The sequence below is a fragment of the Microcaecilia unicolor genome, chromosome 9, assembly GCF_901765095.1.
Source record: "Microcaecilia unicolor chromosome 9, aMicUni1.1, whole genome shotgun sequence".
NCBI lineage: Eukaryota > Metazoa > Chordata > Amphibia > Gymnophiona > Siphonopidae > Microcaecilia > Microcaecilia unicolor.
Genome location: NC_044039.1, coordinates 131,170,968 through 131,187,973, shown reverse-complemented (window position 1 = coordinate 131,187,973; position 17,006 = coordinate 131,170,968). Strand labels below are relative to the sequence as shown.

At 47.0% G+C, this 17,006-nt stretch overlaps 1 protein-coding gene across 1 annotated transcript in view; it reads left to right on the top strand.

The window, feature by feature from the left end:
• The window catches only part of DCAF5 (DDB1 and CUL4 associated factor 5), a 199,239-nt gene that overhangs the window by 73,493 nt on the left and 108,740 nt on the right, over positions 1-17,006 (top strand). Inside the window, exon 6 of the mRNA XM_030214437.1 lies at positions 16,030-16,243. Within this exon, the coding sequence (XP_030070297.1) occupies positions 16,030-16,243 (214 nt within the window). The remainder of the gene's footprint in view (positions 1-16,029; positions 16,244-17,006) is intronic.

Sequence of the window (17,006 nt, the reverse complement as noted above, 5' to 3'; positions counted from 1 at the left end):
TGGTATCGAGGCTCAGTTTCTAGCGTCGTTTTGTTTTTGAATACTAGATGGATTTGAAGCTCCCTTCCTGAAGCAGCCATGAGGTTGGCAAAACAAGGCGCTCTTGTTGGAGGGTCGACGTTTTTTCGTGCTTTGCATAGGTTGGAATTTATTTTCCATCAGTTTAACGGGACACCTTCAAACTAACTTTATATATATATATATATATATATATACAGTGGGGGAAATAAGTATTTGATCCCTTGCTGATTTTGTAAGTTTGCCCACTGACAAAGACATGAGCAGCCCATAATTGAAGGGTAGGTTATTGGTAACAGTGAGAGATAGCACATCACAAATTAAATCCGGAAAATCACATTGTGGAAAGTATATGAATTTATTTGCATTCTGCAGAGGGAAATAAGTATTTGATCCCCCACCAACCAGTAAGAGATCTGGCCCCTACAGACCAGGTAGATGCTCCAAATCAACTCGTTACCTGCATGACAGACAGCTGTCGGCAATGGTCACCTGTATGAAAGACACCTGTCCACAGACTCAGTGAATCAGTCAGACTCTAACCTCTACAAAATGGCCAAGAGCAAGGAGCTGTCTAAGGATGTCAGGGACAAGATCATACACCTGCACAAGGCTGGAATGGGCTACAAAACCATCAGTAAGACGCTGGGCGAGAAGGAGACAACTGTTGGTGCCATAGTAAGAAAATGGAAGAAGTACAAAATGACTGTCAATCGACAAAGATCTGGGGCTCCACGCAAAATCTCACCTCGTGGGGTATCCTTGATCATGAGGAAGGTTAGAAATCAGCCTACAACTACAAGGGGGGAACTTGTCAATGATCTCAAGGCAGCTGGGACCACTGTCACCACGAAAACCATTGGTAACACATTACGACATAACGGATTGCAATCCTGCAGTGCCCGCAAGGTCCCCTTGCTCCGGAAGGCACATGTGACGGCCCGTCTGAAGTTTGCCAGTGAACACCTGGATGATGCCGAGAGTGATTGGGAGAAGGTGCTGTGGTCAGATGAGACAAAAATTGAGCTCTTTGGCATGAACTCAACTCGCCGTGTTTGGAGGAAGAGAAATGCTGCCTATGACCCAAAGAACACCGTCCCCACTGTCAAGCATGGAGGTGGAAATGTTATGTTTTGGGGGTGTTTCTCTGCTAAGGGCACAGGACTACTTCACCGCATCAATGGGAGAATGGATGGGGCCATGTACCGTACAATTCTGAGTGACAACCTCCTTCCCTCCGCCAGGGCCTTAAAAATGGGTCGTGGCTGGGTCTTCCAGCACGACAATGACCCAAAACATACAGCCAAGGCAACAAAGGAGTGGCTCAGGAAGAAGCACATTAGGGTCATGGAGTGGCCTAGCCAGTCACCAGACCTTAATCCCATTGAAAACTTATGGAGGGAGCTGAAGCTGCGAGTTGCCAAGCGACAGCCCAGAACTCTTAATGATTTAGAGATGATCTGCAAAGAGGAGTGGACCAAAATTCCTCCTGACATGTGTGCAAACATCCATCATCAACTACAGAAGACGTCTGACCGCTGTGCTTGCCAACAAGGGTTTTGCCACCAAGTATTAGGTCTTGTTTGCCAGAGGGATCAAATACTTATTTCCCTCTGCAGAATGCAAATAAATTCATATACTTTCCACAATGTGATTTTCCGGATTTAATTTGTGATGTGCTATCTCTCACTGTTACCAATAACCTACCCTTCAATTATGGGCTGCTCATGTCTTTGTCAGTGGCCAAACTTACAAAATCAGCAAGGGATCAAATACTTATTTCCCCCACTGTATATATATATATATATATATATATATATCAAACTCCTTTTATCAGGTTGGAATATTTTCTTCAGAGTTTGTATTCTCCTGTAGTTGTTAGTGTGATGATATATGCCATAATAGGGGAGACCAGGAGGGGGGAGGAACATTTTCATATTACTGTACTTTCATTTGCTGCCATTCTCTTTGAATTATAGACCACCCTCAGTTTTTTTCCATTTCTGTTTTCTGTTAATTTTATGCATATTTGAAAACGTTCATAAAAGATTAGATATTAAAGACTAAATTTTATAAATGGTGCCTAAAAAACTTGGTGCCAAAAAAATAGTGCTTAGCACTATTCTATAAATGGCGCTTAGTTAGGTGCCGTTTAATGAATAGCGTTTAGCACCTGGAACTGTGATTACATTTAGGTGTGACCATTTACACCAACGAAACCTTGGTGTAAGCAACGTACGTAAATTGTGGGAATGCCCCAGAATTGCCCATAACTCTCCCATAGCTGTGCCCCATTTTTGGACCCATGCGTAAAATTTACGCACATAAATTTTAATTAAATCCAATTAGCACCAATAATTGCTTGTTAAGCCAGTTGTCAGCGCTAGTGGACTAGTTGTTCAATTAAATTGTGCAACAATTTTTCTCTGAGGACAAGCAGGCTGCTTGTTCTCACTGATGGGTGACGTCCACGGCAGCCCCTCCAATCGGAACACTTTCTAGCAAAGTCCTTTGCTAGTCCTCGCGCGCCGATGCGCACCGCGCATGCGCTGCCGTCTTCCCGCCCGAACCGGCTCGTGCCGGCCAGTCTTCTTTTGTCCACGCTCGGTACGGTCGTGTTTCGCCATTCGCGCCCCAAAGTTGACCTCGCGCGTCGTTTATCGACTTCGTTTTTGAAAAAAAAAAAAAAAGGTGTCGGAAGGAGAGCTTTATGGTTTTCTCCCTTCCCGTACTTCTAGTTTTGCCCCGGTAAGTTTTCTTTCGTCGTCGGGGTAGGCCCTATTTAGGCCTCGGTCGAAGTTTTCTTCCCCCTCTTTTTGTGGTGCCATTTTCGCCATTTCGAGTTTTGATCTCGCCGGCGCGATTTTTCCGCCCATGACATCGAAGTCTTCCAGCGGCTTCAAGAAGTGCACCCAGTGCGCCCGGGTAATCTCACTCACTGACAGGCACGCGTCGTGTCTTCAGTGTCTGGGGGCTGGGCACCTCCCTCAGGCCTGTAGTCTGTGTTCCCTTTTGCAAAAGCGGACTCAGGTAGCGAGATTAGCCCAGTGGAACGTTTTGTTCTCGGGCTCTTCGTCGGCATCGGCACCGGGAGTATCGACTGCTTCGACGTCATCGGCGCCTGGACCTTCATCCTCGCCATCGAGTGCATCGAGGCATCGGCCCTCTGCATCGGGGCGACATCGGAGGGCTGCGTCGGCGTCGGTGGTATTGAGACCTCCTCGTCTGCTGATGTCGTCGGACGGTGGTGCTTCGTCTGGAGTGCAGATGAGGGCTGTCCATTCCCCTGCTGGTGGCGGTGAGCCTTCGGGTGGGTCTCCCCCTACCCTGAGGGCTCCTGCGGTACAGCCCCCCCGAGACCGACCCTCTTCGGCCTTGGCCCCGAGGAAGAGACGGCTGGATTCTACATCCTCCTCGTCGGTGCCGGGAAGCTCCGGTGACGTGCTTCGTTCCAAAAAATCGAAGAAGCATCGTCACCGGTCCCCTTCCCGTGTTGGCACCAAGAGCTCTGGGTCGCCGAGGGAGTCGGCACCCAGTAAGCATCGGCACCGAGAGGACCGCTCGCCCTCTGTTCAAGAGGTGTCGATGCGCTCCCCTTTGGACAGCCCGGAACAGCCTCCACGCCCGGAACAGGTTCTGACATCGACTCCTGCATCGGCTTCCATGTCTTTTTCCACAGCCGCTCTGCACGAGAGCCTCCGGGCTGTTCTCCCAGAGATCCTGGGAGAGCTGTTGCGCCCTACCCCTCCGGTACCGGGGGTGCTTGCGCCACCGGTACCGTCGAGCGAGGCGCCGGCTGGCCCATTGTCCGGGGTGAGGTCTCCGACATCGGTGCCGCTTGCGGTACCGAGTGCGGTAGCCTCCCAGGAAGGCTCCCCGACTACGTCGGCGGAGGGAGCTTCGCCAGTGCGGACGAGGGAGTCTACCTCTCGACGCTCCCACCGTGGCCGTGGTTCCACGGAGTCGAGCCGGGCACGGTTGCAGACACAGGTCCATGAACTTGTGTCTGACACCGATGGTGAGGCCTCTTGGGAAGAGGAAGAAGACATCAGATATTTCTCTGACGAGGAGTCTGAGGGTCTTCCTTCCGATCCCACTCCCTCTCCTGAAAGACAGCTTTCTCCTCCTGAGAGCCTGTCTTTCGCTTCCTTTGTCCGGGAGATGTCTACGGCCATCCCCTTCCCGGTGGTTGTGGAGGACGAGCCCAGGGCTGAAATGTTTGAGCTCCTGGACTATCCTTCTCCACCTAAGGAAGCGTCCACAGTACCCATGCATCATGTCCTCAAAAAGACATTGCTGGCGAACTGGACCAAGCCTCTAAGTAATCCCCACATTCCCAAGAAGATCGAGTCCCAGTACCGGATCCATGGGGACCCAGAGCTGATGCGCACTCAGTTGCCTCATGACTCTGGAGTTGTGGATTTGGCCCTAAAGAAGGCCAAGAGTTCTAGGGAGCATGCTTCGGCGCCCCCGGGCAAAGACTCTAGAACCTTTGACTCCTTTGGGAGGAAGGCCTACCATTCCTCTATGCTCGTGGCCAAGATTCAGTCCTACCAGCTCTACACGAGCATACACATGCGGAACAATGTGCGGCAGTTGGCGGGCTTGGTGGACAAGCTCCCCCCTGAGCAAGCCAAGCCATTTCAGGAGGTGGTCAGGCAGCTGAAGGCGTGCAGAAAATTCCTGGCCAGAGGAGTGTATGACACCTTTGATGTTGCGTCCAGGGCCGCTGCTCAAGGTGTGGTGATGCGCAGACTCTCATGGCTGCGTGCCTCCGACCTGGAGAATAGAATCCAGCAGCGGATTGCGGACTCGCCTTGCCGTGCGGATAATATTTTTGGAGAAAAAGTCGAGCAGGTGGTAGAGCAGCTCCACCAGCGGGACACCGCATTCGACAAGTTCTCCCGCCGGCAGCCTTCAGCCTCTACCTCTACAGGTAGACGATTTTTGGGGGGAAGGAAGACTGTTCCCTACTCTTCTGGCAAGCGTAGGTACAATCCTCCTTCTCGACAGCCTGCGGCCCAGGCTAAGCCCCAGCGCGCTCGCTCTCGTCAGCAGCGTGCGACTCAGCAAGGCCCCTCGGCTCCCCAGCAAAAGCAAGGGACGAGCTTTTGACTGGCTCCAGCAGAACATAGCCGACATCCAAGTGTCAGTGCCGGGCGACCTGCCAGTCGGAGGGAGGTTGAAAGTTTTTCACCAAAGGTGGCCTCTCATAACCTCCGATCATTGGGTTCTCCAAATAGTCCGGCAAGGATACACCCTCAATTTGGCCTCAAAACCTCCAAATTGTCCACTGGGAGCTCAGTCTTACAGCTTCCAACACAAGCAGGTACTTGCAGAGGAACTCTCCGCCCTTCTCAGTGCCAATGCGGTCGAGCCCATGCCATCTGGGCAAGAAGGGTGGGATTCTATTCCAGGTACTTCCTTGTGGAAAAGAAAACAGGGGGGATGCGTCCCATCCTAGACCTAAGGGCCCTGAACAAATATCTGGTCAAAGAAAAGTTCAGGATGCTTTCCCTGGGCACCCTTCTCCCCATGATTCAGGAAAACGATTGGCTATGCTCTCTGGACTTGAAGGACGCCTACACACACATCCCGATACTGCCATCTCACAGACAGTATCTGCGATTTCAGCTGGGCACACGTCACTTCAAGTACTGTGTGCTACCCTTTGGGCTCGCCTCTGCGCCCAGAGTGTTCACGAAGTGCTTGGCTGTAGTAGCAGCGGCACTTCGCAGACTGGGGGTACACGTGTTCCCATATCTCGACGATTGGCTGGTGAAGAACACATCCGAGGCAGGAGCCCTGCAGTCCATGCAGATGACTATTCGCCTCCTGGAGCTACTGGGGTTTGTGATAAATTATCCAAAGTCCCATCTTCTCCCAGTGCAGAAACTCGAATTCATAGGAGCTCTGCTGGATTCTCGGACGGCTCGTGCCTATCTCCCAGAGACGAGAGCCAACAACTTGTTGTCCCTCGTCTCGCGGGTGCGAGCGTCCCAGCAGATCACAGCTCGGCAGATGTTGAGATTGCTGGGCCACATGGCCTCCACAGTTCATGTGACTCCCATGGCCTGCCTTCACATGCAATCTGCTCAATGGACCCTAGCTTCCCAGTGGTTTCAGGCTGCTGGGGATCTAGAAGACGTGATCCACCTGTCCACGAGTTTTCTCAAATCCCTGTATTGGTGGACGATTTGGTCCAATTTGACTCTGGGACGTCCTTTCCAAATTCCTCAGCCACAAAAAGTGCTGACCACGGATGCGTCTCTCCTGGGGTGGGGAGCTCATGTCGATGGGCTTCACACCCAAGGAAGCTGGTCCCTCCAGGAACGCGATCTGCAGATCAATCTTCTGGAATTACGAGCGATCTGGAACGCTCTGAAGGCTTTCAGAGATCGGCTGTCCCACCAAATTATCCAAATTCAGACAGACAACCAGGTTGCCATGTATTACATCAACAAGCAGGGGGGCACCGGATCTCGCCCCCTGTGTCAGGAAGCCGTCAGCATGTGGCTCTGGGCTCGCCGTCACGGCATGGTGCTCCAAGCCACATATCTGGCAGGCGTAAACAACAGTCTGGCCGACAGGTTGAGCAGGATTATGCAACCTCACGAGTGGTCGCTCAATTCCCGAGTAGTGCGTCAGATCTTCCAGGTGTGGGGCACCCCCTTGGTAGATCTCTTCGCATCTTGAGCCAACCACAAAGTCCCTCATTTCTGTTCCAGGCTTCAGGCCCACGGCAGACTGGCATCGGATGCCTTCCTCCTGGACTGGGGGGAGGGTCTGCTGTATGCTTATCCTCCCATACCTCTGGTGGGGAAGACTTTGTTGAAACTCAAGCAAGACCGAGGCACCATGATTCTGATTGCTCCTTTTTGGCCGTGTCAGATCTGGTTCCCTCTTCTTCTGGAGTTGTCCTCCGAAGAGCCATGGAGATTGGAGTGTTTTCCGACCCTCATCACACAGGACGAAGGGGCGCTTCTGCATCCCAACCTCCGGTCCCTGGCTCTCACGGCCTGGATGTTGAGAGCGTAGACTTTGCCTCTTTGGGTCTGTCAGAGGGTGTCTCCCGTATCTTGCTTGCTTCCAGGAAAGATTCCACTAAGAGGAGTTACTTCTTTCTGTGGAGGAGGTTTGCCGTCTGGTGTGACAGCAAGGCCCTAGATCCTCGCTCTTGTCCTACACAGACCCTGCTTGAATACCTTCTGCACTTGTCTGAGTCCGGTCTCAAGACCAACTCTGTAAGGGTTCACCTTAGTGCAATCAGTGCATACCATTACCGTGTGGAAGGTAAGCCGATCTCAGGACAGCCTTTAGTTGTTCAATTCATGAGAGGTTTGCTTTTGTCAAAGCCCCCTGTCAAGCCTCCTACAGTGTCATGGGATCTCAATGTCATTCTCACCCAGCTGATGAAACCTCCTTTTGAGCCACTGAATTCCTGCCATCTGAAGTACTTGACCTGGAAGGTCATTTTCTTGGTGGCAGTTACTTCAGCTCGTAGAGTCAGTGAGCTTCAGGCCCTGGTAGCCCAGGCCCCTTACACCAAATTTCATCATAACAGAGTAGTCCTCCGCACTCACCCTAAGTTCTTGCCAAAGGTTGTGTCGGAGTTCCATCTGAACCAGTCAATTGTCTTGCCAACATTCTTTCCCCGTCCTCATTCCTGCCCTGCTGAACGTCAGCTGCACACATTGGACTGCAAGAGAGCATTGGCCTTCTACCTGGAGCGGACACAGCCCAACAGACAGTCCGCCCAATTGTTTGTTTCTTTTGATCCCAACAGGAGGGGAGTGGCTGTGGGAAAACGCACCATATCCAATTGGCTAGCAGATTGCATTTCCTTCACTTACGCCCAGGCTGGGCTGGCTCTTGAGGGTACTTCTTACCCAGGATCAGGTGACCCTCAGGGGGAGGAATGCTGGCTTCGGCCTAACCCCTGGTAAGCCTTTTCTTGGTTGAGAGGTGCCCAGCTCTCCCACCGGTTGCTTTCCTTCTAATAAGTTCTGGGAGAAGAGGATATTTCTCTGGTAAGTGAACAAATTTTGCTTGTGCTTTCGGAACTTGAAGATTGGGGTTTAAAGGAGGAACTGTAAGTTAGTGATAGGCTGATATCCTTAATACTTTAGCAAGTTTTAAATTACGGAAAAACTCAAAAAACACTAAGATGGAGTCAGCAGTCCAGCAGCGAGAGGGGTGCTATCCAGTCTTTTGCATTGAGTGTCACATGTATGATTATCTCCCAATTGGTGAGGTGTCATATGTGTGTGCCCGATGCAAAGAGCTCCTAGCTCTCCGAGAACGTGTCCGTTCTCTTGAGGCTAGAGTAGCAGACTTGATGGAGCTGAGGGAGACAGAGAGGTACATAGAGGAGACCTACAGGGATGTTGTAGAGAAGTCCCACCTCCAGTCAGGTAGCCCCTGTGCTACCTTGGAGGAGGGAGGTCTCCTAGAAGGAGAGCATCACCCTGGTGAAGTAGGAAGTACTCCTGTAGCCAGGACCTGCCCACCAGGGGATGTATTATCCTTTCGCACCGAGGATATATCTCCAAATGTTGCCCGGGAGGGAAAGGTTAGGACAGCTGTTGTACTTGGTGATTCGATCATTAGGCATATAGATAGCTGGGTGGCTGGTGGACGTGAGGATCGCCTGGTGACTTGCCTGCCTGGTGCGAAGGTGGCGGACCTCACGCGTCACCTAGATAGGATTTTATATAGTGCTGGGGAGGAGACGGCTGTCTTGGTACATGTGGGTACTAATGACATAGGAAAATGTGGGAGAGAGGTTCTGGAAGCAAAATTTAGGCTCTTAGGTAGAAAGCTGAAATCCAGATCCTCCAGGGTAGCATTTTCTGAAATGCTACCTGTGCCACGCGCAGGGCCCAAGAGACAGGCAGAGCTCCAGAGTCTCAATGCGTGGATGAGACGATGGTGCAGGGAGGAGGGCTTTAGATTTGTTAGGAACTGGGCAACATTCTGGGGAAGGGGGAGCCTATTCCGAAAGGATGGGCTCCATCTTAACCAGAGTGGGACCAGGCTGCTGGCATCGGCGTTTAAGAAGGAGATAGAGCAGCTTTTAAACTAGAAATGGGGGGAAGGCCGACAGTCGCTCAAAAGCGCATGGTTCGGGATAAGGTATCTTTCAAAGATATCACCATAACAGGGAAGATAGAGTATCCTGATAGTGAGGTTGCAAAAGAGATTGTAGTAGATCGGGTATCTTTAAATAACAATAAAAATCAGACAAAAGATTGCCAATTAATACTGTCAAGTACTAAGCATGATGTACTTAGGAACAACAAACATAGTTTGAAATGTCTATATGCGAATGCCAGGAGCCTAAGAAATAAGATGGGGGAGTTGGAATATATTGCACTAAATGAAAAATTAGATATAATAGGCATCTCTGAGACCTGGTGGAAGGAGGATAACCAGTGGGACACTGTCATACCGGGGTACAAATTATATCGTAGTGATAGGGTGAATCGGATTGGTGGAGGGGTAGCATTATATATTAACGAGAGCCTTGAATCAAATAGATTGAAAATTCTGCAGGAAACAAAACACTCCTTGGAATCACTGTGGATTGAAATTCCATGTGCAAAGAGGAAAAGGATAGTGATAGGAGTGTACTACCGTCCGCCTGGCCAGGACGAACAGACGGATGCGGAAATGTTAAAGGAAATCAGGGACGCAAACAAACTGGGCAACACAATAATAATGGGGGATTTCAATTACCCGCATATAGACTGGGTTAATGTAACATCTGTACACGCAAGGGACATAAGATTTCTTGATGAAATCAAGGACAGCTTCATGGAACAGCTAGTTCAGGAGCCGACAAGAGAAGGAAAAATACTAGACTTAGTCCTTAGTGGTGCTCATGATCTAGTGCAGGGGGTAACGATACGAGGGCCGCTTGATAACAGTGATCATATTATGATCGGTTTTGATATTGGCATTGAAGGAAGTGAAACCAGGAAATCAAGTACGCTAGCGTTTAACTATAGAAAAGGTGATTACGACAAAATGAGAAAAATGGTGAAAAAAAGACTGAAAGGAGCAGCTCGCAGAGTAAAAAACTTGCATCAGGCGTGGATGCTGTTTAAAAACACCATCCTGGAGGTTCAGGACAAATATATTCCACGTATTAGAAAAAAGGGAAAAAAGACTAAACGTCAGCCGGCGTGGCTAAACAGTAAGATAAAGGAAATCATTAGAGCCAAAAAACAATCCTTCAGAAAGTGGAGAAGAGAACCAACTGAAAGTAACAGGATAGATCATAAGGAATGCCAAGCCAAATGCAAAGCGGAGATAAGGAGGGCAAAAAAGGACTTTGAGAAGAAATTAGCGTTGAAAGCAAAAATACATAGTAAAAATTTTTTTAGATACATTAAAAGCAGGAAACCGGCCAAAGAGTCGGTTGGGCCGCTGGACGAAAATGGTGTTAAAGGGGCGATCAAGGAGGACAAAGCCGTAGCGGAGAAATTAAATGAATTCTTTGCTTCGGTCTTCACCGAGGAGGATTTGGGGGGGACACCCGGTGCCGGAAAGAATATTTGAAGCGGGGGAGTCGGAGAAACTAAACAAATTCTCTGTAACCTTGGAGGATGTAATGGGTCAGTTCAGCAAGCTGAAGAGTAGTAAATCACCGGGACCTGATGGTATTCATCCCAGAGTATTAATAGAACTAAAAAATGAACTTGCGGAGCTACTGTTAGAAATATGCAATCTGTCCCTAAAATCGAGTGTAGTACCGGAAGACTGGAGGGTAGCCAATGTTACTCCGATTTTTAAGAAGGGTTCCAGAGGAGATCCGGGAAATTATAGACCGGTGAGTCTGACGTCGGTGCCGGGCAAGATGGTGGAGGCTATTATTAAGAATAAAATTGCAGAGCATATACAAAAACATGGACTGATGAGACAAAGTCAGCACGGATTTAGTGAAGGGAAGTCTTGCCTCACCAATCTAATGCATTTTTTTGAGGGGGTAAGCAAACATGTGGACAATGGGGAGCTAGTTGATATTGTATATCTGGATTTTCAGAAGGCGTTTGACAAAGTGCCGCACGAAAGACTCCTGAAGAAATTGCAGAGTCATGGAATCGGAGGTAGGGTATTATTATGGATTAAGAACTGGTTGAAAGATAGGAAGCAGAGAGTAGGATTGCGTGGCCAGTATTCTCAGTGGAGGAGGGTAGTTAGTGGGGTCCCGCAGGGGTCTGTGCTGGGTCCGTTGCTTTTTAATGTATTTATAAATGACCTAGAGATGGGAATAACTAGTGAGGTAATTAAATTCGCCGATGACACAAAATTATTCAGGGTCGTCAAGTCGCAGGAGGAATGTGAACGATTACAGGAGGACCTTGCGAGACTGGGAGAATGGGCGTGCAAGTGGCAGATGAAGTTCAATGTTGACAAGTGCAAAGTGATGCATGTGGGTAAGAGGAACCCGAATTATAGCTACGTCTTGCAAGGTTCCGCGTTAGGAGTTACGGATCAAGAAAGGGATCTGGGTGTCGTCGTCGATGATACGCTGAAACCTTCTGCTCAGTGTGCTGCTGCGGCTAGGAAAACGAATAGAATGTTGGGTGTTATTAGGAAGGGTATGGAGTCCAGGTGTGCGGATGTTATAATGCCGTTGTATCGCTCCATGGTGCGACCGCACCTGGAGTATTGTGTTCAGTACTGGTCTCCGTATCTCAAAAAGATATAGTAGAATTGGAAAAGGTACAGCGAAGGGCGACGAAAATGATAGTGGGGATGGGACGACTTTCCTATGAAGAGAGGCTGAGAAGGCTAGGGCTTTTCAGCTTGGAGAAGAGACGGCTGAGGGGAGATATGATAGAAGTGTATAAAATAATGAGTGGAATGGATCGGGTGGATGTGAAGCGACTGTTCACGCTATCCAAAAATACTAGGACTAGAGGGCATGAGTTGAAGCTACAGTGTGGTAAATTTAAAACGAATCGGAGAAAATTTTTCTTCACCCAACGTGTAATTAGACTCTGGAATTCGTTGCCGGAGAACGTGGTACGGGCGGTTAGCTTGACGGAGTTTAAAAAGGGGTTAGATAGATTCCTAAAGGACAAGTCCATAGACCGCTATTAAATGGACTTGGAAAAATTCCGCATTTTTAGGTATAACTTGTCTGGAATGTTTTTACGTTTGGGGAGCGTGCCAGGTGCCCTTGACCTGGATTGGCCACTGTCGGTGACAGGATGCTGGGCTAGATGGACCTTTGGTCTTTCCCAGTATGGCACTACTTATGTACTTATGTCACGGCTCATAATGTTAGAGCCATGGCAGCGTCGGTAGCCCACTTGAAGTCAGCCACTATTGAAGAGATTTGCAAAGCTGCGACGTGGTCATCTGTCCACACATTCACATCTCATTACTGCCTGCAGCAGGATACCGGACGCGACAGTCGGTTCGGGCAGTTAGTGCTTCAGAATCTGTTCGGGGTTTAGAATCCAACTCCACCCCCCTAGGCCCATGCTTGTTCTGTTCCAGGCTGCACTCTCAGTTAGTTGGTAAATTTTTTAGGTCAATCTCAGTTATGTCCTCGCCGTTGCGAGGCCCAATTGACCATGGTTGTTGTTTTGAGTGAGCCTGGGGGCTAGGGGTACCCCATCAGTGAGAACAAGCAGCCTGCTTGTCCTCGGAGAAAGCGAATGCTACATACCTGTAGAAGGTATTCTCCGAGGATAGCAGGCTGATTGTTCTCACAAACCCGCCCGCCTCCCCTTTGGAATTGTGTCTTCCCTTCTCTTTGTCTTGCTACATATGAGACTGGCCGGCACGAGCCGGTTCGGGCGGGAAGACGGCCGCGCATGCGCATCGGTGCGCAAGGACTAGCAAAGGACTTTGCTAGAAAGTGTTCCGATTGGAGGGGCTGCCGTGGACGTCACCCATCAGTGAGAACAATCAGCCTGCTGTCCTCGGAGAATACCTTCTACAGGTATGTAGCATTCGCTTTAGTGACTTTTATAGAAATTGAGGGTGAACCTTTTGTGCACTAATATTGTTCATATAAGCCGACTAATTAAAATACTTCCTTCCCCAATTTGCCTTTGATGTCCTTGTTGTTACCCATGAGGTATTTTACTTCAAAATATGTAAGATAATGAGTATTTGATCAGCCGAACTGTTCAAACTTCTCAAAACTCACAAAAGCTCCATCCTCCATCAGTTGCCAACACATCTCAATCCTCATTCCTCCTATAAATGGACCACCTTTTTCTGCATTCCTGAAATGCTCCATTCAGTGTGGGTGTTAACATTGAATGTAGTGGTCCTGTGAGCTTTTGAGCAGGGACTCATGAGTGAAAGCCCTTCCCCTGTATATTCAGTACTACTTTGAAATCCACATTAGTGATCCCAGTAGCACCTCTCCCACTATGTTCTGCTCTATTTGTACTTATAATTTGTGATCTTCTATTAAAATTAAAACAACTTTAGAGACTTTCTAAGGGTGAGTAAACTAGGCATTTCTATTTTAGCAAGCATTTACCTAAGTAGTGTAATATGGCTTGTAGTTTGACATTTTTTGTTATAATAGTAATTTGAAGAGTGTTGTTATGTATTGTTTTTGTTGTAATGTATTTATTTTATGTATATTTTATTGTAGTCCACTTAGATTATATGGATAATGTGGACTATAAATATTTTAAATAAATAGTAAGTATTCAGTTATCTTCCACTCATCTGGCCTCAATTTCTATGCAATCTCGCATTTAATTTTTTTCCCAAAAAGTGTTACTGTGGCTAGTCTGGGTGATTTTATTTTGCCAAATAAATTTAAAGTTCTTAATTTGTATTCCCCTCAATAGCGCCTTCCAGGATAGGAATTGTTAGAATTTGTAATACATGTAATAGCCACGGAAGGCCATTCATCCACACCTATGCCTTTGACAAACCAAGAAATATATGAATATTTCCATTTCACCAAGTCCCATTTCACCACATCAATTATTCAATTCAATTATTTTCATTATTGGCCATCAAAGATAGCAGGAGCTAGGTGGGGGAATGGGACAAAATAATCAGATAACACAGATTTTCACTGAAGATGACTTCACTATAACTAGGACTTCTATTGACAGGTTTGGAAGATCCTTGTACATAGAGTAGCATAAGTAGTTTTTTTTTTCACATGATGTTTTATTGATTTTTTTTTTTTTTAGGTAATCAGGACAAGGAAAGACACAATAAAAACAGTCATAACAGTAAAGACAAAAATAACTATCATATAGATACACTGCTAGAGAATATAGTATAATTAGTAGGTATACTAATATAACAAAATATATGGGTAAATAGACATTTGCCAAATAGTATAGCACAGGGAGTTTCACTGTCAAATAAACTTTATTAATGTAGTAATTATTGATGTTAAAGAGTGAAATTTATTCTGGCAGTATCCTGACATCTCTACATGCTTTATTTAAATGGCCTAATATTGAGCAGCACTTAGGGGGGAGTTATCAATATGGGCTGCTGTTAAGTTTGGTTATTTTAACAGAGGGTCTTATTGCATAAAATGAGACTCCATGCTAAAATAACTTGACTTGTGGTAAAATAACCTGATATAACAGTAGCCCACACTGATAAATCCCCCTCCCCCCCCACTCCTCTTAGCCAGGTTGTCCTAAGCCAGGCACTGAATTTCACCAGTATCTGATAATACTGCCAGCCACATCAATGTCCAGATATCATCTAGCGCTGAATATTTGGGTACATCTTTAAACCCCACAACCTTTAAAAGGAATGCCAATTGTGGAGTTAAAAATTGACCCAAAAATAGCATATTTGTTACTTCCATTGTACCAGTAAACTAGAAAAGATCCTTTATGAAAGAAAAAGGAACCATCAGACCAAAGAGCAACAAATACAGCCAAAATGAAGCTGAAATAATCTGCCCAAAACTGTTAGCCATTAGTCCCAGGATATCTTATGTGAGTTATCATCTAGTCCAATATATCACTAGTATCAGTATGAAATTATTATGAACTGTCCCAAATTCAAAACTTGTTCATCTAGCACAGACTACAAGTGTGTGAAGAATGCATGTATCCAAAAATAATGGAAATACTTTAATATTATATAGAAAGTCTCAAATTGATACAGTGTAGTCAACTTGAACACCTTGTACCAAGCCTGGCGCAGTACCAAGATTTGAATTCTGCATCAGGGGGCCTAGCATTGGTGGAAGTTTCTTCAAATGCTAAAACACGTTATCCAATGAGGGCATGCTGTCTTTACTCGCTGACATTATACCAGTGTCTAGATTTTTCTAATGTAACCCAGGGGCATAGGTACAGGTAGGTCTGGATGGGCACAGGCCCATCCACCTATTTTTGGCTTAGGCCCCCCCAGTCTGGCAACCAGTTAGGTGCTGCTTTTTCTTTTAGCCACCTTTCCTTTCCTAGACCCTTGCTGGTCCCGTTATCTCTTTCTTTCTTCCTCTCACTCCCCCTGGGTCCTGTATCTCAAACCTTCAAACTTTCATGTTTATCAGCAGCAGGAATAAAGCCAGATTGCCTTTGGCCAGCCCGAGGGGCCTTCCCTCTGCTGGGCTGGCCAGAGGCAATCTGGCTTTATTGCTGCCAGCAAAAAACATGCAGGGGAAAGATTCTAGGGGTGGGGGGAGAGAAACATGCTGGTCCTGCAGGGGGACGGGGAGAAGGGAGGAAAAGAGGTTCATAGTGCCCACCCCAAAATGTCAGGTGTGGTTATGCTACTGAATACAACTCACCCCAAAATGAGGGAAACAGCGCACTCTGTTTTTGGAATAATGCCTTGTTTTGACATTTGCTTTTCATCTTTTCATGTTTTCTGATCTCATCAGTAAACCTATACTTAATTTTAGGTCTATGGTTATTTTGAAGTATTAGCATGCAGTATCATTAGCTATGTTCAGTTTATCAGTAACAAGTTTTCCTACCTACCAGAAACTCACTTCATTTTAGTCTGACCTTTTCTTCCTTTTTCTTTTTGGTCCTTTTCTAGTTCTTTGCTGCGGTATGGAGGCAACCTCTCTCTCCAGAGTGCAATGAGTGTGCGATTCAATAGCAGCGGCACACAACTATTGGCACTGCGCCGTCGACTCCCACCCGTGCTCTATGACATCCACTCCCGGCTGCCTATTTTCCAGTTTGACAACCAGGGCTACTTCAACTCTTGCACTATGAAGAGCTGCTGTTTTGCAGGGGATCGTGATCAGGTAAAAAAAGACCATTCATTGCATCACTTTCAAGGCAGGTCTTGCCCTAGTGAACTAATGTTGCTCCCCAAAAGTGTTCCTGTTGAAAAAGATCTTCACATACAAACATTCTTTGTTGACAAGCAGGGGAATACAGGTTTGCTTTGTCATCCTGATGGATCCCAGGCTCAGGTTTTGTTTTATTTACAAAATACAAAATTCAATAAACTAAAACACAAAATAATACAAAACAGAAAATAATGTAAAATAACATAAAATTGCAACTCCATAATTACGGAACTTCCATAGTATACCAAAATAAGATAAGAGAGTCACTCAATACTCATCTAATCTGATGTGTTGAAAAGGGGGCACATCAAAAAAGGCCCTTACCAGCAGAGTGCAAAGCTTGTTCATCTAGCTTGTTCAGTGAATAAAGTAGACCGAGGAGCAAGAGGAAGCTGTGCCATCACGGAAACCCCTGCACATGTCCATGAAATCCTTCCAGATTTGTTTCTGCACTCTTAGGAGAGCGAATGTCCAAAATTAGATCCATTAGGATGATGTCAACAGCAAATGCACCATATTCCCCTGCTATCTACCCAGAATCCCTGTTACAAGTAAGCAACTCTGCTCTCCGCTATGTGATCCTCTGTTCAGGATTACTGGTAGTTATTTGAAAAGTGCTTTGTAGGGACCAGCTGATAGCCCAGTGACAGTGCTGCATTATACCATGCAAAGGACTTGAGTTTGATTCCCTGGTAAGGCAAGGACTCTGCTTCCT